The 22,725-nt window shown below is 41.0% G+C and overlaps 1 protein-coding gene across 5 annotated transcripts in view; it reads right to left on the reverse strand.

The window, feature by feature from the left end:
• The window catches only part of LOC139474026 (cell death abnormality protein 1-like), a 52,811-nt gene that overhangs the window by 19,221 nt on the left and 10,865 nt on the right, over positions 1-22,725 (reverse strand). For all 5 annotated transcript variants that reach the window (XM_071256912.1, XM_071256904.1, XM_071256884.1 and 2 more), the window contains exons 2-18: positions 11,357-11,590; positions 10,816-10,978; positions 10,018-10,142; positions 9,253-9,409; positions 8,842-8,945; positions 7,874-8,014; positions 7,533-7,670; positions 6,807-6,944; positions 5,706-5,843; positions 5,172-5,405; positions 4,684-4,846; positions 3,784-3,908; positions 3,042-3,198; positions 2,624-2,727; positions 1,758-1,898; positions 918-1,055; positions 213-350 (exon numbers count right to left, since the gene is read on the reverse strand). In XM_071256912.1, the coding sequence (XP_071113013.1) occupies positions 213-350; positions 918-1,055; positions 1,758-1,898; positions 2,624-2,727; positions 3,042-3,198; positions 3,784-3,908; positions 4,684-4,846; positions 5,172-5,405; positions 5,706-5,843; positions 6,807-6,944; positions 7,533-7,670; positions 7,874-8,014; positions 8,842-8,945; positions 9,253-9,409; positions 10,018-10,142; positions 10,816-10,978; positions 11,357-11,590 (2,538 nt within the window). The remainder of the gene's footprint in view (positions 1-212; positions 351-917; positions 1,056-1,757; positions 1,899-2,623; positions 2,728-3,041; positions 3,199-3,783; positions 3,909-4,683; positions 4,847-5,171; positions 5,406-5,705; positions 5,844-6,806; positions 6,945-7,532; positions 7,671-7,873; positions 8,015-8,841; positions 8,946-9,252; positions 9,410-10,017; positions 10,143-10,815; positions 10,979-11,356; positions 11,591-22,725) is intronic.

Raw genomic sequence — 22,725 nt, forward strand, 5'->3', positions numbered from 1 at the left:
CAAACAGTGAGTCAGTGCATGAATGTTGTCCGCTGTAAACAACACAGTTTTAGCTATATCCCGGCGGCATGTATAGAATCGGATCAGGCAAACCAGTGATTGAAAGCACGTTATATTCTATAATACCTGTTTCAGTCACTGAATGTACAATACAAATAAGTGGCCACCACCTCTACCCATGTTCAGCTGCACACAACGTAGACTTCACCAACCTATGTTACATCTGTCGCCAATCCATCCAGGTTGACAACCAGAGGGGCATTTTCCACTGGCATGGTCACAAACAGTTTCACCGGAACAGTTGCCACATGTCGATGTACAGTTGAAGCCATGATACCCATCCTCACACTCTGAAAACATACAAGACAGAATTTAAAGAGACCTTAGACACCCAGTTGTTAGGTGTGTTCAAAACCAAATGGCTTGAATACCATGATACACGTAAATACAACACAAGGTGGCAGTATTTGATGGGTGTTCCCAGGTACCACAGCTAAATCACGGCAGCATGTATAGAATTGGATCAGACAAACCAGAGACTGAAAGAATGTATTAATCTATAGTACGTCAAATTCCATTAACAAAGTGAATGTTCATGGTGTTACATTATCACACATGCATGTAAGTCTCTATATGACCACATTAATCTTGGATGTGACGTTAAACTCCACTATTGCTATATGCTTGTCGTAAGAGGCGACTGACGGGATCATATGGTCAGACTCGTTGACTTGATTGATGCATGTAAGCGCATCGATCGACGAATACGGGGGATTTTCTGGTCCAGACTCGATATATTTGCTGGATAATAGTTCTGGGTGCGGCTTTAAACAACAAACAAACAAACATTGCAGATTCGCCTGTGTAATGGTAATTCACCCGTGTAATACCGATTCACCTCTGTATTGCTGACTTACCCGTGTCACACCTTTCGCCTCTCCACCCTGGTCGACACCCAGACGGACATTGTCCACTGAACTTGTCGCATACACTTGCGTCTTCACACTGGGCGCATGATTGGATGCAGTTTACGCCATACTGACCGTCCTCACATTCTGTATTAAAACGTAAAAGTATGATATGTAGACAAATGAACAACACAAAATATGGTTGGTTTGCATGGAACATAGTTGGGTTTTATCTCCTTTTCTCCCTGCTGGTTTCCTGATGGCTTGAAGTCCAAAAGGATGAGGACTCATATTGTTAGTCTAGTTTCAGGGATGAAAAATATAACGTGTAATTATTAAATATTTTTCACAATTTACAAGATTCTTTATAAGATTAAAAGCGTCGATGATGAAGTGAAAAAAGTCTGTTCCATTGATTTCAAGATGCATCATGTGATAGAGAATTGATTACAAATCTTGACATTGACGATTACAATAAGCCTCTTCAGTTGACAACACATCTGTGTTAACTGCAGAACTGTATTTGTATTTAAAATATCAAATACTCTCGTAATGACCTGTACATTTCTTGATCTTCACAATTCAACCAAAATACAAATAACGACTGCGGGTGCACATAAATACACAGATATGTAACTACTAACTATCCTGAGTCACACATATGGCCAAGTGAACATGATTAACACTGTGAAGTACAAAGTCCATTCAGCTTGCTGCACATGGTCCCAATTTCACATCTAGCGCACGTTGAGGAGAAATAGATGCCATACTTACCAGTCTCACACTCTTGAAGAAATAGCATCACATGGTATATCTGCTCACTTTGTTTGCAGACACTATAACACCTACCTGTGTCACACCTGTCTCCTGTCCACCCGGCCTGGCATCCTGAGGGACAATGTCCAATTGCTGTGTCACAGGTATCCGTCCCAGAACACATTCCACAGGTAGAATTACAGGTGATTCCATAGTGTCCTCCAGCACATTCTCCTGATATTAAGACAATACACATACAAAATATATTTTTTTATTTCCTAGTCTTGTTTGATCCGACAAACACATTTGGCTTCGTACGACTTCCGGGGTACCCGTATATATCACGTATGTTTCCGATAATAAATGTTTACTATTGGCAAGAGAGCCAGTGTATGTTAAGCACTCGGCTTGAATTATTACTATTGGTGCATACAGCAGCTGTTCGGTGCTGCATAATGGGCCAGGTATGGACACGTGTCCTTTGTTCAGATGAAATCAAGGTCACTTATTACATTAGACCTGATATTCCAATGATTGACATCTAAAGGGTCAAAGTGTTAGACTGCCGATAGTTAAGTCATGCCTAAGACCTTGCGGAAGTGATCAAAACTTAGGAGGGTTCTGGTTCGCCATGTTGTCGTGTGACTTAAGTCAGTTCTTAAACATATATACGCAAAGTAATATTGATACTAATTAGATCATTAATTAGTGCAGCCTGACAAGACACGTACATACTCATGAGGGAGTCGGATTCATGCCATCTTGCGTTTTTTTATGAAAATGGAAAGGGTTTTGTCGCTTATATTCATTTATGTGAGCTGGAACTTGATCCTCGGACAGAAACTCGGCAGGTTGGCCAGATTCCTGAATGCAAGATGCCATCTGACCATTGCTGTACCATAATCATTGTATAGTTGTGTATCACCTCGGGAGAAAAAATAGAGTCTGAGGACATTTACCATAATATCGTATCACTTTTATTCTTCTCCATTCTGACATGTTCCGTTGAAGACTGACCGATGTTTCTTGGCCACCATTTTCGGACAATGTGAAGAAGTGTGAACTGTAAGGATACAGTTACTCATACATCAATACGAATCAATGATCTCAGTCGTATTTAAAGTGGCTGATGCAGAAATTGATTTCTAGCCTAGACGACTCATTATGATGTGCATAGCTGCGTTCATTAGGCGTGCCAGAAACCTATGTTTATGATTGGAATCCTAGATTCGCTCTGATTATAGTTAGTGAATTGTCAACAACATGTTATCACGCTGGTTATCACGCATGTTATTACGCTGCCACGCATTGATGTAACTGAAATACTGTTCGAAGCGAAGTAAAACCTAACTCACTCACTCACTCACTCGTTTATACCTGTCACTTCGAGCAACGATGTAAAGTTTTCCCTCAAAATATGTTGCATCATAGTATGTCTTTCCCGTTATTAGTACAGATATCTTCTTCGTTTTGATGTTCATTTTCTTTATATTCTTGTTGGAAATATGTGCATCACACCAAAATAGGTAATCACCTGCAGGAAATATATTTGAGTTATCCAGAGAACATGTATTAAGTCACAACGTGACCATTTTGACAATCCTGCCGTTAATAAACCCCCAATCTTCATATTACCGGAGGGTATATTTCACCAAGGTCGTCTTTTATCCCACGACTGCTAATGAAACCTCGGACGAGCTATCCATTAATATTTGAGGGAATATGACAATGTGGTGTCTCTCCTTGTAAGTGTCTATTCCACTGAATATAGAATAAACAGAAAGGACAATGTTATATAATAAGCATGTCTCAAAATTATCTTTGCTTTTTACAAAAAAATTGAACACTTATCTGTGTATGCCGAAATTGTCATACATTTCTATTACTCTCTTTTCAATAAGCATGTACTTTACGAGTGTAATCCCAGCGTCAAATATAGAAGAAGAAAATACATTTAAACAAAAATGTTGATGACAATACATCTCTCATCCTCCTACGTTTATTTGAGAAAAGGATCGAGTTTATGAAAATTAAAGTATGACATTCAAACAAAGGTAACAACATATCATTGTATTGGGTGAACACGGAATTTAGGTAAATATACAGTATCACAACATACCTTGCAGGTCTATGACAAGTCCCGTTGGCCAATCCGATCCGGTATGTGTAAGCACCTTTCTGTTGGTTCCCTCATATGTCGCTTGCTCAATCTGTGCACGTCCCACATCGCTCCAATATATGAGTCTGAAAATATTTCTTTATTCATTTTTGTTACATTCAAGCCTGTGTTCCATAGCCTTTAATGTTCAAGCTAAAATATAGTTGGAATCGAACAAGAGAGTTAGAACATGAAATCATGAGAGACTGATTCAAACCACCCAATATAGTTCCATGCTTGAGCTCAATGGAGATCCCTAAAATAGGTCCCTAGGAAAATCTGCCTGTCTCCCAGGTGAGATTCCGAGGCAGTATAGGTCCTAGCACTCCATGCTTGACGGCTAAGTCGACTGATTAGGATAGGATGGCTTCAATATGTGACCTTTCTGATCGTGTGTCTTCATACCCTGACAACATGTGGATCGTTTCGTAAGCTGTCCGCAGTTATACTTGTTATATGGCAAGCTGCGACGTAAAGCAACATTCACGCACCCCTCTCAGCTCGTCTTGTAAGTCGTATCCAAAACGAGGCCCAAAGAAAGTTATCTGGCCATGAAATGCAAGTATCCAGTAGCCAATTTACAATTATAAGTCGAAGGGTAGTAAATTGATATCAGTTACAACAATTCAGAGTTCGTAAATATTTGACGTTAAGCAATTCATTTCAATAAGCCTTCTATACATACAAGCGACAAAACTCTCTACCCATCACAAACACACGCAAAGGCAAGGCAATTGTTCATCCATGCATGACGCAGGATTATTATTTTTCGGGGTATCATACGGCAAGACGTGTATGTAGGACATATTCTGTTCCGCACTCCTACACAAGTAGACTGTGAAAAGCAATTAGCTTTCTGACCTTCGTGAAGTATCCAAAACAAGAGAATGAACTCCTTTATTTGTGGCGCCGATGATTCTTGAAACAGCATTGCTCGTCATATTCAGGCAAAAGATGGCAAGGGCCTTATCATCAGCGAAAAACAACTGTCTGGTTTCCCAGTCGATAGCCATGTCTCGAAGAGCTGTTGATAAAATTTGTTTAGAATTTGCGCGTGTGATACAGAGTGATGGTGAAAAATTGGATGAAATCTTTTGTTTTGCTTTGAAAATATCAAAATAAAAATAATTATTTGCAGCATCTGTACTTTAATGGCCTCGTGACGAATTGATGCCACTGGCACTTAGAACATCTGTATCCTGCACGTGCCACTGCAATATGATTATTTGCTATTTTCAACTTTTATGAATTTTCGGATGGTTCCAAACATGTTCAACAAGGCAGAAAACAGCCTCAACAAGAACAGATTCTTCATTGATATGCTATATTATATTTAATCATAAACTCACATGATTTCATTTTGTAAACAGTCTGCATGTTCCGACCGTCCAGATCTGCCTTCATAATCGTTTTCGTAGATCGTCTCTCCCAGTACATTTGTCTGTAGACAGGGTCGTAGTCTAAGCTCAAGGGCTTCATAGAGGTTTCTACAAAGGATGGCTTCATTGGCGTTGCGACGTCACCGCTCAAGCTGTATTTGTAGATACCGCCATCATAATCAGTGACCAGGACAACAACTTTACCTGATTAAATGATAAATAGTCTTGTAACAGGCAGAATTGTACGACAGTACTCAACAGCAGTTTCAAAGTAAAGAGAATCGAGCGCATTACCTGTGTCTCATGCTAGCATGCTAAACACTTGGCCACCCTTTGCCCACATAGTGAGTGATTGAACACTGTTTTGAACATTTATTCAGTTATATCATGACCGAGTTGTCTGCTTGGTGTGGGAGGAAAGCCTGAAGAGATACAGGTCTCAGCGGAGTTTTTATGTGAAATCTGAACTGACGCTTTCAGTCCCTGGAGGCATCTGAAACTTACCCTTGTTACATCTGTCGCCGGACCAGCCTGGTTCACACCCTGATGGACAATGCCCGTTATTCTTGTTACAGACAGTTTTGATTTTACAGTTAGCACAAGTAGAACTACAGTTGAAACCAAAATACCCATCGCTACATTCTGGAAAGTAAAGGTTTGCTTAGTTTGAAAAAAAAACACAATTTATTCCATCCAAATGATTAACTGAAGAAACTCTTTTCCCAGACGTGTTAACAGACAACCTGGCTCACACCCTGATGGACAATGTCCACTCTCCTTGTAAAATACTTTTCCGTCCTTACAGGTAGCACAAGTTGAGCTACAGTCGAACAAATACCCATCACAATATTCTGGAAGGTAAATAAATCAGGATGTATGCTAGCTTAGGTTTGGTACGTAGGTGTGCATGTACCTTGAACAAAACAATATGGTCTTTATTATTACATCCAAATCATAAAAAGGTTAAACAAACACTTCCAACTGAAGATTGAACGTAACTTGGTTAATGTTGTTTTCAAACCCGCCAGTATATAATCTAGTATGGTTAATCTCTTGCACTGACAATTTATATTGACAGTTTAAACAACGAGCCCCGAAATACGCACGCAGTAAATGCAAAAAGTCCCGAAATATACCACTAAATATGAACTGTAAAGCGTACAAAGATTTGTGGTAATGAATTGAATGACCCTCAAACATGTACATGTAATACACACAAGAACAACCCGTTTTGTTAACGTACACCTTACCTAGTAGCTATTTACGAGCAACGTCAACCAAGTCAAGGATTGCACGACTCCCATCTATTCTAAGTCACGTCTTCCGAAAAACATAAGTTTCCGCGGATTGAGTCTGGCCCGGATTTACCATGACCTGCATTCTTTACATATTGCAGATAATGCATGTACAATACAAATAAGTGGCCACCACATCTACCCATGTTCAGCTACACACAACGTAGAGTTCGCCAACCGTGGATTGAGTCTGGCCCGGATTTACCATGACCTGCATTCTTTACATATTGCAGATAATGCATGTACAATACAAAGAAGTGGCCACCACATCTACCCATGTTCAGCTACACACAACGTAGACTTCACCAACCTATGGTACATCTGTCGCCAATCCATCCAGGTTGACAACCAGAGGGGCACTTTCCACTGGCATGGTCACAAACAGTTTCACCGGAACAGTTGCCACATATCGATGTACAGTTGAAGCCATAATACCCATCCTCACACTCTGAAAACATACAAGACAGAATTTATAGACACATTCGACACACACAATTGTTAGGTGTGTTCAAACCCCAATGGCTTGAATACCATCATACACATAAATACAACACAAGGTGGCGGTATTTGATCGGCGTTTGAGAATATATTTCCTAATACCACAGCTAAATCACGGCAGCATGTATAAAATCTGATCAGAATAAACAGAGACTGGAAAAATGTATTAATCTATAGTACGTCAAATTCCATTAACAAAGTGAATGTTCATGACGTAACATTATCACACGTGCATGCTCGTCGCTATATGACTACATTAAACTTTGGATGTGACGTTAAAACCCACTATTGCAATATGCTTGTCAAAAGAGGCGACTGACGGGATTAGGTAATCAGAATCGCTGACTTGATTGATGCATGTAATCGCATCGCTCGATGATAAATCACGGGATGTTCTGGTCCAGACTCGATATATTTGCTGGATATTTGTGGAATAGTTCTGGGTGCGGCTTTAAACAACAAACAAACATTGCAGACTCGCCTGTGTATTGGTAATTCACCCGTGTAATACCGATTCACCTCTGTATTGCTGACTTACCCGTGTCACACCTTTCGCCTCTCCACCCTGGTCGACACCCAGACGGACATTGTCCACTGAACTTGTCGCATACACTTGCGTCTTCACAATGGGCGCATGACTGAGTGGAATTTACATCATGTTGACCGTCCTCACATTCTGTATTAAAACGTAAAAGTATGGCATGTGGACAAAAGAACAACACAAAATGTGATTGGTTTGCACGGAACTTACTTGGTTGAAATACAGGTTGCTGCACATGGTCCCAATTTCACATCTAGCGCACGTTGAGGAGAAATAGATGCCCTATTTACCAGTCTCACACTCTTGAAGAAATAGTATCATATCGTATGTCTGCTCACCTGTGTCACACCTGTCTCCTGTCCACCCGGCCTGGCATCCTGAGGGACAATGTCCAATTGCTGTGTCACAGGTATCCGTCCCAGAACACATTCCACAGGTAGAATTACAGGTGATTCCATAGTGTCCTCCAGCACATTCTCCTGATATTAAGACAATACACATACAAAATATAAAATTTCTATTTCCCAGTCTTGTTTGACCCGACAAATTAAACACATTTGGCTTCGTACGACTTCCGGGGTACCCGTATATATCACGTATGTTTCCGATAATAAATGTTTACTATTGGCAAGAGAGCCAGTGTGTGCTAAGCACGTGGCTTAAATTATTCTTATCGTTGTGATTGTTTCTGTAGGATGTTAGTACACACAGCAGATGTTCGGTGCTGCATAATGGGCCAGGTATCGACATGTGTCCTTTGTTCAGATGAAAACAAGGTCACTTATTACATAAGACCATATATTCAAATGATAGACATCTAAAGGGTTAAAGTGTTAGACTGCCGATAGTTAAGTCATGCCTTAGACCTTGCGGAGGTGAACAACACTTAGGAGGGTTCTGGTTCGCCATGTTGTCGTGTGACTTAAGTCAGTCCTTAAACGCATATGCGCACAGAAATATCAATACAAATAAGGTCATGTGCTTGTCAGCTGCCTGAAAGTACGTTAGACGATGGCCGATTGGCCGCTGAAGCATGTTTTCGTGGCGGAGGTACCGGACAATGCAGGCTGACCAGACACGTACATACTCATGAGGGAGTCGGAGTCGAGCGTTTTTTATGAAAATGGAAACTCAGGGTTTTGTCGCTTATATTTATTTATGTGAGCTGGAACTTGATCCTCGGACAGAAACTGGGCAGGATGGCCAAATTCCTGAATGGAAGATGCCAGCTGACCATTGCCGTACCATAATCACTGTATAGTTGTGAATCAAAATGTGTGAATAAATAGAGTCTGAGGACATTTACCATAATATCGTATCACTTTTATTCTTCTCCATTCTGACATGATCCGTTGAAGACTGACCGATGTTTCTTGGCCACCATTTTCGGACAATGTGAAGAAGTGTGACCTGTAAGGATACAGTTACTCATACATCAATACGAATCAATGATCTCAGTCGTATTAAAAGTAGCTGATGCAGAAATTGATTTCTAGCCTAGACGACTCATTATGATGTGCATAGGTGTCCATAAGGCGTGCCAGAAACCTATGATTGTGGTTCGAATCCTAGATTCGCTCTGATTATAGTTCGTGAATTGTCAACAACATTTTATCACGCTGGTTGGAACACATTACGCTGCCACGCAATGATGTCACTAAAATACTGTTCGAAGCGAAGTAAAACCTAACCCACTCGCTCACTCACTCGTTTATACCTGTCACTTCGAGCAACGATGTAAAGTTTTCCCTCAAAATATGTTGCATCATAGTATGTCTTTCCCGTTAGTAGGACTGATATCTTCTTCGTTTTGATGTTCATTTTCTTTATATTCTTGTTGGAAGAATGTGCATCACACCAAAATAGGTAATCACCTGCAGGAAATATATTTGAGTTAATCAGAGAACATGTATTAAGTCACAACGTGACCATTTCGACCATCCTGCCGTTTACAACCCGGAATCTTCATTAGAGCGGAGGATATATTTAACCAAGGTCGTCTTTCATCCCACTGTCAATGAAACCTCTGACGAGCTATCGACCACCGGTCAAATTAGCAGTATCCATTAACATTGCTGGTAATGGTACATTGTGGTGCCTCTCCTTGTAAGTTTCTATTCCTTTGAATATCGAATAAACAGAAAAGACAATGTTATATAATAAGCATGTATCAAAATTAGATTTACTTTTTACAAAAATGTTGAACACTTTGTGTATGCCGAAATGGTCATACATTTCTATTACTCTCTATTCAATAAGCATGTACTTTACGAGTGTCATCCCAGCGTCAAATAAAGAACTGTTTGACAAAATACATTTAAACTAAAATGTTGACGACAATACATCTCTCATCCTCCTACGTTTATTTAAGAAAAGGATCGAGTTTGTGAAATTTAAAATAGGACATTCAAACAAAGGTAACAACATATCATTGTATTGGGTGAACGCGGAATTTAGGTAAATATACAATATCACAACATACCTTGTTGGTCTATGACAAGTCCCGTTGGCCACTCCGATCCGGTATGTGTAAGCACCTTTCTGTTGGTTCCCTCATATGTCGCTTGCTCAATCTGTGCACGTCCCACATCGCTCCAATATATGAGTCTGAAAATATTTCTTTCATTCATATTTGTTAAATTCAAGCCTGTGTTCTATAGCCTTTAAGGTTAAAGCCAAAATATAGTCGGAATCAAACAAGAGAGAACCATTAGAACATGCAATCCAAGAGACTGATTCAAGCCACCCAATATAGCTCCATGCTTGAGCTCAATGGAGGTCCTGTCGTTAGCCTGCTTGTCTCCCAATGGAGATTCCGAGGCAGTATACGTCCCAGCACTCCATGCTTGAGCTAAAATATGAGATCCCCTCGCAAAATAGGTCCCTAGCAAAACCTGCTTGTCCCCAAGTGGAGATTCCGAGGCAGTATATATCACAGCACTCCATGCTTGAGCTCAATCGAGTACTCCTCGCAAAATAGGCCCCAAGTAAAACCTGCTTGTTTCATAGGGGAGATTCCGTGGCAGTATAGGTCCCAGCATTCCCTGCTTGTGTCAGCAAGACTTGATTATTTACAGTCCAGGTGTTCGCGAATAGGTGAGTGTATCCTGCCTGACCGGAGTTACCATCACAAACACACGCAAAGACAAGGCAATTGTTCATACATGCAACATGCATGAGTATTACTTTTATGGCGTATCATACGGCTACTTGTATGTAAGACATATTCTGTTCCGCAATCCTACCCAAGTAGACTGTGAAATGCAATAAGCTGTCTGACCTTCGTGAAGTATCCAACACAAGAGAATGAACTTCATCATTTGTGGAATTGATGATTCTTGAAACAGCATTGCTCGTCATATTCAGGCAAAAGATGGTAAGGGCCTTATCATCAGCGAAAAACAACTGTCTAGTTTCCCAGTCGATAGCGATGTCTCGAAGAGCTGTTGATAAAATTTGTTTAGAATGTGCGCGCGTGATTCAGAATGATGTTGGATGAAAGCTTGGATGTATTCTTTTGATTTGCTTTGATTGTACCAAAATAATAATAATAAGAAGAATAAGAATAATAAGAAAAATAATTAGTCTGTAAATAATAATTATAATATGCAGCATGTGGTATTCTAATGACCACGTGTCGAATTTGATGCCACTGGCACTGAGATTATCTGTATCCTGCACGTGCCTCTGCAATATTTTTGCTACTTCCAACTTTTATGAAATATCGGATGGTTCCAACCATGTTCAACAAGGAAGAAAACAGCCTCAACAAGAACAAATCCTTCATTGATATGCTAAATTATTTTAAATCATAAACTCACATGAATTCGTTTTGAAAACAGTCTGCATGTTCCGACCGTCCAGATCTGCCTTCATAATCGTCTTCGTAGATCGCCTATCCCAGTAAATTTGTCTGTAGACAGGGTCGTAGTCTAAGCATAAGGGCTTCATAGAGGTTTCTACAAAGGGTGGCTTCATTGGCGTTGCGACGTCACCGCTCAAGCTGTATTTGTAGATACCGCCATCATAATCAGTGACCAGGACAACAACTTTACCTGATTAAATGATAAATAGTCTTGTAACAGGCAGAATTGTACGACAGTACTCAACAGCAGTTTCAAAGTAAAGAGAATCGAGCGCATTACCTGTGTCTCATGCTAGCATGCTAACCACGTGGCCACCCTTTGCCCACATAGTGAGTGAGTGATTGAACACTGTTTTGAACACTTATTCAGTTATATCATGACCGAGTTGTCCACTTGGTGTGGGAGGAAAGCCCGAAGAGATGCAGGTCTCAGTGGAGTTTTTGTGTGAGATCTGAACTGACACTTTCAGTCCATGGGATGATCTGAAACATATCCTTGTTACATCTGTCGCCGGTCCAGCCTGGTTCACACCCTGACGGACAATGCCCAGTCTGCATGCTGCGACCGTCCAGATCTGCCCTCATTATCGTCTTCGTAGATCGCCTATCCCAGTAAATTTGTCTGTAGACAGGGTCGTAGTCTAAGCTGAAGGGCTTCATAGAGGTTTCTACAAAGGATGGCTTCATTGGCGTTGCGACGTCACCGCTCAAGCTGTATTTGTAGATACCGCAATCATAATCAGTGACTTTACCTGATTAAATAATAAGTTGTCTTGTAACAGGCAGAATTATTTGACCGTTAGTGAAACTCAAGTAAAGAGATTGGAGCGCATTACCTCTGTGTCATGCTAGAATGCTAACCACATGGCCACCCTACACCCACATAGTGAGTGAGTGACTGAACACTGTTTTGAGCACTTTTTCTGCTGTATCATGACCGAATTGTCTGCTTGATGTGGGAGGAAAGCCCAAAGAGATGCAGGTCACCACGGCGAATCTGTGACTTTAAGGCTCCTTTTATGAAGTTGAATAACTCTCAGCGGGATCTGTGTGTGAAATCTGAACTGACACTATGTTGTTGGGGATCGGGTTGTTCCAGTGATAAAAGGCGAGTTATTTTGCTGAACAGTTCCATGACTGTGCCAATCCTGGTGTGTTGACGTCAACATGTACCTTTCATATAACGTTATGGTGGAAATACATGAACAGTTTCCACTTGCTACACTATCAAACATGTTTAAATTGTATTAAAATCGGAACATGGTCAGGGTCTAAACAATTTGATCAGGCTCCGCACGTCCGTCACTCTCGTAGTATGACAAATAAACCGTTCAATGTATATAACACATATATACACATGGGGCATGTCTTGAGCTGGTGATATTTCAAGGTTTCATCTATCAGGGATCTTTTTATTACGATTAGTTCTCATTTAATTATTGCCTTTTTAAAAGAAATAGAATTGTACCATAAGTTTTGTTAATATGTTGTGTATAAATAAATAGCTTTTTAGAATTGGTAGAATTAAATTATATCGGAGATTGTTAGTGGCAGCATCCTCGAAGGGGGTTAAAGTACTGTAAAATTATTGTCCCCCTGAGATGATATCATAGTCCCTGTCATTCAAAGAATATTTACTTCTACTACGTTTTTAAACGTAGAATGTTCGTCATTTAAATTGTAGCTAGAACTTACGTACAATCGCCAATGACTCAAGGGATGGTATAAATCCTCCTGGGGTCGATGTACGTAGCAAAGGCACTGTAAGTCCCCATGGACCCTAGCATGGTGATCTACCTTCAGTGGTTGGCGATCTATAGCTCATTTATATCTTGTATTGTTGCGCATGGTGTTTTTTTCAATGGTTATCTGCTAGTTTTACATACAATCTGTGATCAATCTAGTTATTTTACTGTCCTTCGACGACAGGTTTTTATAGTCTAAGTATAACTAATTTGAATATAATACTTTTTTTCGTCACGATATGACTGAAATAATGCCGACGTGACGTTAAATTTTAACTCACTCACTCACTCATGAGCTGGTGCCGTTTGCTATTTATATTTTATTTTTTTCGCGTTTCCATTGCAACATGTGTGATTATGAGGGTTCTCATTTCTTTGTAAAAGTTTGTAAACAGACCAGGCGAGTGTTGAACTGGTGCCTTTTGCCATTCGGTTTTGGTAAAAAGTGTAGATTATGTATTTCTGAGGAAAAGACAAGTTGGAGGTTCAGAGAGTTTCATATTGTGAAGAATAACTCATAATTTCCAACCATTCAATATTTTGCGATGAAACTGCATAGGCGGTGTTTATAAAACAAACAAGCAAAATCATACATAAATTGAGGAACTGTTTTGTTGTTTTTATATTTAATTATAGAATTACTGTTAGAGTTTAAAAATACCATATGTAACATTGCTAAAATAGAAATGTATTACGCCGGCAATGATTAATAACAATTGTGACAGATTATGTACAGTGTACATGTACCTTTTCAGGGAAAGCTGCAATCTCTGTTTAGTCTGTCCACTTGACAATAACAACAAATGCCACTCTCGCTTCAAACTTGTTAATTCGATGCCGTTTGTTCACAACTTGGGGGGGGCGGTCGGGTAGACTAGTGGTTAAAGCGTTTGCTCGTCACGCCGAAGACCCGAGTTCTTAAGCGACATGCTGGAGTTGCTTTATAATTTTATTACTGTCTTCGCAATGCTTGTAGTTTTGACACAGAGGTCCATCCATGGTACGACTCCGAATTTGGAATAGGTCCGTATACAGCCTCAGAAGTATCCAGACCAACAAACGTGATCTTGGCCTTTTTTGATAGATCCAATAATATCATTTATATTATTGAATTTTCTGTCCCTTTTGACATCAATGTGATTGACAAGATTGAGGCAAAACATAGCAAATATGCGGACCTCGCTTTCGAAATGTCACGTTTGCATCCCAAGTATCAAGTTTTCCGACTCCCCACTGTTCTCGATGCCTTGGGTTTGGTACCTCCCAATCTGTTGACTGACATTGGGAGAGTACCCGGGTTTGCTACCAGGAATACAGCCCTTCTGACAATCTGGGTAATGCTTAAGGCTGCAGTGTTGGGGAGTTCTAGGTGGGTTTGACTAGGCAGCGCTTCCTGGGAGAAGTCCCATTCGCTGTCTGGGCTGCGTGTAGAGGGGGCAAGGGCCCTGAGCTGATGATGAGCCTAACCAGCCTGACTGTGCCAGGATCACCCAAACCCTCTTTGCTGCATTTTTTATTTTAATCTGTACATTATCATCATCATAACAATATATGTCTATTGTTCATTTAGACAGATTTGTATGTAAATAATGAATAATATGTTCTGGTCTCAATTTGGCTGAAATAATGCCCACGTGACTATAAATTATATATCTCACGAACATTTCATAAGATTATATGAGGCATTGACGTACCCGCTAGATTCAAGTCCACGCACAGCTTCGAGAAGCATGAAGATTTATGGACATAATGATACCCAATTACATAACTACAGTTATAACGCAAGACAAATAACAACTTCGGTACCCGTTTCTATCAACCTTCAATGTTTTTAGTGGATGCATTTAGTGACCTGTCAATGTCTTAAGCTCAACTGATGTATGTGGTTACCCGCATATGATCTTTGTTGGAGTTTATTATACACTAAACAGGGTTAGACGTTTCTTTTCAATTGGATGACATGACTGCATTGTTGGAAACCTAACACGGCCTTTTTATTCACTAACAACACATCATATTGTTGTAAGTCTTCCGTTGAGAAACGATAATGTGGAAAAGCTTAGCAAACAGAAACGTATTTCACTTGGAAGGTAATGTTGACTTCCTACGACACCAGATTGCTAATATACTAAACAAAGATCAGCCCCAGAAATCCAACCTTACTCTTTATGAAAGGAAAAGTCTCAACAACCTAAAATCTGACAACACCATCATCATTGCCCCAGCAGACAAAGTCAAGGCAACTGTCATCATGGACACTACCCACTTCAACACCTTAACCGACAACATCCTCAACGATCAATCAACCTACAAGCAGCTAAAGAAAGACCCCACCAACATCCTACAGAAAGAGCATAAGACCTTACTCAACCAACTTCGGGACAGCAATGAAATCGGCCCCACCCTCCACAAAAAACTCATCACCAGTCACCCCAAGCCACCTTATGCCCGGGCAACCATTAAAATTCACAAAGACCCCGTCAAAGCCCGTCTCCTAGTCTGCTCCAGAGATACCGTCCACTACAATACAGCCCAACACCTAGCCAGCCTCCTCGCACCTCTTGGCAAGACTGCCAAGTCCTTTGTGACAGATTCGTCAGAATTCTGTAAGAAGATCCTCGACATCCCCCAACCAGGAACATTCATAAGCTACGACGTTGTCGACCTATTCACGAATGTACCCCGGGACGAGGCCATGGAAATCATCAGAACCCGCGTTGAGGAAATCCTCCCATCCCTAGACACCCGCCTAACAACTCACAGCATCATCCGCCTCATACACTCCTGTATCAGCTCTACATACTTTACCTGGAAAGACACATTCTATCAACAAACCCACGGCCTCCCAATGGGATCCCCACTATCACCCTTGATCACCGAGATATTTATGACCCACCTGGAAGAAAAAGCCCTGGAAACATCCCCAATAACTCCCCTCTGCTGGTTCCGCAAAGTTGATGATACCTTTGCCATCCTACATCCCAACAATGACCCCAGAACCCTATTGGACCACCTTAATTCCCAAAACCCACGTATGCAGTTCACCATGGAGGAAGAAACCAATCGACAGCCCCCTTTCCTTGATGTACTCGTACAGAAAGATAAAAACGACAAACTCACAAACTATAGGAAACCCACCCACACAGATCAATACTTACACTATGCATCCAACCATCTTCCTCAAGTCAAGAAAGGAATTGTGTCAACCCTAGCAAGACGAGCCCACAGCATCTGTTCCACGAAGCAACATCTAACTACTGAACTTAGCCACCTCAAACAAGTATTTACACAGCATAACTGCTATCCTGAGCAACTGGTACAACAGACGATAAAGACCATCACCAAGAAATCCCAGAAATCCCCACGTCCACAGTCAGCACCCTTTGTGATCAGCCTCCCCTACTTTGGAACAGTTAGCCACAAAATCCAGAGACTCTTAAAGAAACAGGCCAACATTGATGTAGTCTTCAAAAGAAGTCAGACTATTCAGAACTCTATTAAAGCCACAGGGAAACCACCATCCAGCCACAAGCCAGAACCATCAGGAGCAGTGTACCACATTCCGTGCAATTGTGGACAAGCTTACAGAGGAGAAACATCCAGGCCCCTCAAAACCCGAATTAAAGAACATCAAAGCTCAGTCTCCAAAGATGACTCTAAATCAGCTCTATCAGACCACATCCGTGACAACCCAAGCCACAACATCCAGTGGGAGAGAGTCACAACCCTCGCCACCAACCTCAAAGACTTCAAGATCAGGAAACTACAAGAAGCCATCAACATCAAAAGACTTCAGCCCTCAATCAACCGTGACCAAGGCTATTACATACCCCTGGCGTACCATCAACTCATCAAAGACCCCAATCAGCCATAATCCCGTTGTTTACACTGACTTCACCCATGGTCATCATCACTGCCCTTGTGTGTACACAGCAGGCTTCGCTACTCCAGTATACAATATCTACCCTACTGTATAAACATTGCCTCCTACGTGTATATATGCTTGCTTACTGCACTCTGTAAATCACAGTCGCAGTTTGTACTCCAAGCTAGCAACACCTCTCCAGCCTACCAAGCCACCCAAGCCAACCAGCCACCAAGCCAACCTTACCCAGCAAAGCCTCCCAAGCCAGCACAGTTTCACTGATAGCCAGCAGAGGAGGTAATTATCAAAACACACACCCACATTCTCTCTTAAATCTACTCACACCCAAGCCCGCAAATCCACAAAAACACTAAAAATCCTCATAGGTAAACAATAGGATAACCCACAACCCCTAAATAACAATCTCAAAAACCTAAACACATCTCAACAAACCTGCTCAACCAGTACCCACCACCTACTCCCTAAAAACACACTCTCACTACCAACTCACTCCACACAAACCCACTCACCACATCCACTCACCTCACCCCACTAGCCGCAAAACATGTCCGACTCCCGCAACACTACCCAGGCAGACATCCACCAAACAGAATCACCCACACCTTCGGAAGCCCACAACACTTCCGGGAGGACATCCATCCCACTCATACCTGACGGTTTCGGCTCCAAATCACCAGTAGCTTCACCCACCAAAACAGCCGTATCGCCGATCCCCACAACAAACACCAAAAAAAGGAAGCTGGACAGTTCCAACACACAACCACCACCAAACATGTCGCCCGCATCCATCATCACCACATTCGCCCTTTACTTTTGCGCTACAGGCCCCATAAACGTCCTTTCTAAATGTCTCACAGCCAATAAAGTAGGAATCTGGTTCAAACAGCACAAAATTCACTTCGACAAAATTAAAGAGGCTAACAAAGGTTTCCAAATAATTTTCCCAGACCAGGACTCCCTAAACGCAGCCAAAAAAATTACCCAAATCTTCCAATACACAGTAACTCATCAAACCCCAAACTGGCAGCTATTCACTAGGGGCGTAATCAGAGTAAATCCTAAAGAAAACAACGAAGACTTAGACATGTACGCACAAGACGCTAACGATAACCAAGATATGTACCCCCAACCTAAAATAACTAGCACCCGAAGAATAACTTCAAATAGAAACGGTAAAATCTCAAACACACCAATAGTCATAATCAATTTCCAAAAATCAGCTAAATATCCAGAAGCACCTAAATTTATCTCCTTCGGAGCAACCACTAAATTAGAAGTCAAACCATACATAAAACAAGTTAAACAATGCTCTAACTGTCTCCAATACAACCACACAGCCAATGAATGTAAATTCCAAAAAACTAAATGCAGGAAATGCGCCCAAACTGACTGCCCAGGGACATGCACACCCTGGTGCATACACTGTAAAAGCATACAACATTCCTCACTATCCAACCACTGCCCTCATAGACACACCCTCACACAACAGGCCAACAAACACATCAATATCGACACGACCAAACTCCAAACAAAAAGACAAGCACAGCATACAAAACAACCTCTGCTACCCACACCACAACCAAACAACACCCCACACTTAAACTCGGCATGGGATGGCATCCTGCAAAGAGTACATCCAGCACCCAAAACACACATCCACCACACGTCCATCCCACAACCCTCCACTAGCACATTTACAACATCCACACCTGCACGCAAAACAAGCAACAATACGCCCGCCACAACCCAACCCGGCACCATACAAACCACAGCCGCTATGGCAACAACAACCGATCCCAAGCAATCACAACCCGAAAACCTAGACAGTAAGGAAACCACATCCAGACCACAAACACAAGCACGCACGCAAACCACCCCCATGGAATGTGAGGAAACTAAACTTAACAACACAGAAGAATATGAATGCACAACCGAGGAAGACATAAACGAAATAACTCTCTCAACCCCCCAAAAAACCAAAACCTTTAAACACAGGCCTCAGCAAATGTCAAACAACAAACTAAACAACTTAACCATCCTTCTCGCATACATGCTAAAGGAAATAAACCCAAACGCTAGCACTAAAGCTTTCTATACCGTAGCAAATAAGCTTAAACTGACAACCCTTACCTTCGAATTCTTCAGCATAGGCCTCGAATTAGTTAGCCCTACCTCAACCAAGTAAAAACCCCTAGCCTAAATCAAAACCTAACCTCCAAACACTAAAAGCCCAAATAATGGAAGGCCTAAACATATTTCAGTGGAATGCCAATGGACTAAATTCCCACGGCCACGAACTAAAAGCAAAATTTAAACAAGATAAGGGTCCGCACATTGCCTGTATCCAAGAAACCAAATTCTCAAAAAAATCTAAATTTACTCTACCAAACTACAACTCAGTTAGAACAGACCGAGCCAAACCTAAAACCGCTAGAGCCGCAGGAGGATTAATAATACTAATCAGAGAAGACATTAACTATGAAGAAATCAAAATAAACACACCAAACCTAGAAGCAAACGGCATCCAAATAACTCTCAAAAACCAAAAAATAAACATCATTAACGTATACCACTGGGCAGAACAAAAAATTCAAGCTGAGGACCTAAACAAATTACTGCAAATAAGCAATAAATCAACTATATTCCTAGGAGACTTTAACGCTCACCACCCCACCTGGAGCATAGATGAAAAAATAGATAATCATGGCAAACTAATCTCTGAATGGATAGAAACAAATAACCTTGTACTCCTAAACAATAACCAACCAACTAGATACGATAAGAAAAACCATAAAATGTCGGCTATCGACCTAACCATATGCACCCCAGATCTGGCCCAAAGTACTCAATGGGAAGTTCACGACGCCCCACTAGGTAGTGACCACTTCCCTATAAACATTACCATAGGCAATACAAACGTTCCTACCCAAACAGAAAACCTAGAACCAAAATTCAACTATAACCAAGCTAACTGGGACAAATTTCAGGATATCTGCAACCAAGCCAACCTAACCAAACTAGAAAATAAGGACCCAGAAATCTACTGCAAAAACCTAACAGACTACATAATTAACGCAGCCAAAGCATCAATACCTTATAAAACAAATAACGTAGGCAAACCCTCGGTACCATGGTGGAACGAGGAAATAGAACAAACTAGACGCAAACGTAAAACAGCCTTCAATAGAGCCAAACGCGACCATTACCATATAACGGTAGCTCACGAACTAAACCACAAGGTCCAAAAACTAGTCAAAATAGCTAAAACCAAAGATTGGAAATTATTTTGTGAAGGAGTAAATAATCGCACAGATGCCAGAACAGTCTGGCGAAAAATCCACGCCATTAGAGGCTTAAAACGTCACAAAAAAACACCCAACATAAACAATTCAACCAACCCTACCGAAAAGGCAAATAACCTAGCAAACCACTTCTCGGCCATAAGCAGCAACAATAACTTCAGCGAAAAATTCCAACTTAAAGCAGAAGCCAAACCTACTAAAGTACCAAATAATGATAACCTCGAAATAAACCAACCTTACTCAATGGAAGAACTCCAGTACGTACTCCAAAATAGGAAAAAGGGAACTGCCCCAGGACTAGACCTAACATCCTACCAAATAATCAAAAAACTCCCCCCCAACCTACTCCAGGCACTACTTAAACTATATAACCTAATCTATCAAAACGGACAGGTACCAACTCCCTGGAAACAGGCACTAGTCATCCCTATCCCTAAACCCGATAAACCAACTAACCAGGCAAATTCTTATAGACCAATATCCCTAACCTCAAACCTATGTAAAGTAATGGAATCTATGGCCAAAAATAGACTACAACACTACTTAACTCAAAATAACATCATAAACACAGATCAAAGCGGTTTCACTCCTGGCCGCTCAACCTTAGATAATCTCGCCCGACTAGAACAGGACATAAAGACGGGACAACTCAACAAACAATACACAACAGGCATCTTTCTGGATTTCTCCAAAGCATTCGACATGGTTTGGCACAACGGGCTAATACAAAAACTTAAAAAAATAGGTCTAAAAGGACAAATAATAAACTACATTCAGGACTTTCTAAACGAACGTAAAATAACAGTGGGGATAGACCATACTCTATCGGACCAGTGTCCCCTAGAAAATGGCACTCCCCAGGGCAGTATCCTCAGCCCCACACTCTTTAATATAATGATAAACGATCTCTTCGAGGGCCTATCCCCTAAAGTAAACACATCCAAATTCGCGGATGATGGAGCCCTCTGGATCCGCACAAAAAGTATTAATATGGCCCAAAATTTACTCCAAAAATCTCTTAATAAAATACAACAATGGGCTGACAAATGGGGCTTCTCCCTTAACTCAGAAAAAACAACAGGAATAGTATTCAAACATAAAAACATGAAACCCGCCTCCCCAATTCTCCAGCTAAACAACCAAACAATCAAATTTCAAAAACAAACCAAATTCTTAGGACTTATCTTCGATCAACATCTCACCTGGGATGCTCACATCCAAAACCTAACAACTAAATGCAGTAAAGACCTTAACACCCTAAGATGCCTCACTGGCTCAAACTGGGGAGCCTCCAAAGATACCCTCCTCTCACTCTACATATCACTAATTAGATCAAAACTAGACTACGGCTGCGCCATATACAACACCCTAAACAACTCTCTATCTAAAAAACTTGACTCAATACAATATCAGGCTCTCAAACTAATTACACGCACCCAACATGGCACCTCCTACACTTCACTCCAGGCCTTAACAGGAGAAATGCCACTAAGTCTACGCAGGGAACAGCTAAGCTTAAATTTCTGGGCCGCATCCCAATCAAACCCTCTCATCCAAAACCTAATAAACCAAAATATCAGCCCCAAAAACCAAGCTCTAGCTCGTAAACACCCCTTACTTACCCCAATATCTCAAAGAATAACAAACTACCTAAATGAACACCAAATTAAAAATCTTAAACAAAACTGCAAACAATCAAATATCTTCACCCCTAAACTTAAAATACCCAAAATAGACACAACACTAGCTAGCCAAATAAATAAACAAACCGACCCAAACATAGCTAAAACCACCACACTAGCATACATACACGAAAATTGGCCAAATTGGTGTCACATTTACACGGACGGATCTTCAGATCCGACCTCCAAACACACAGGTTTCGGAGTCCATACCACACAACCAACTAAAACTACACAATCCTTCCGACTCCCAAACAACCAATCAATATTCACGGCAGAACTAATGGGCATGGCCTCAGCCCTCCATAGTCAAGAATCCAAAAACCACAATAAAATCCTAATACTTACCGACTCCCTAAGTGGACTGCAAGCCCTCAAAAACAAAAATACCAAAAACCGACCTAAATTAATAAATCTAATACTTAAAAGCTCCAACGACCTAACTAACGCAGGCAAACAAATAACTTTCTTGTGGATACCCGCCCACGTAGGAATATACGGTAATGAAAACGCCGATAAGGCAGCTAAACTATCCCTCAAAATCCCAGAAATAAGCTTAAACTTACCCATCTCAAAATCAGAAATTAAAAGTGTAAATAAGCAAAAAATCACCAAAAAATGGCATAACCTATATCTAAACTCAAATAGCCAAATCAAAAAAGTACTCAGCAAACCACTAACCAAACCAAAAATTCACCATCCATCAAAAA

This window comes from Haliotis cracherodii, unplaced genomic scaffold (genome assembly GCF_022045235.1).
Source record: "Haliotis cracherodii isolate W230 unplaced genomic scaffold, xgHalCrac1.p SCAF_1, whole genome shotgun sequence".
NCBI lineage: Eukaryota > Metazoa > Mollusca > Gastropoda > Lepetellida > Haliotidae > Haliotis > Haliotis cracherodii.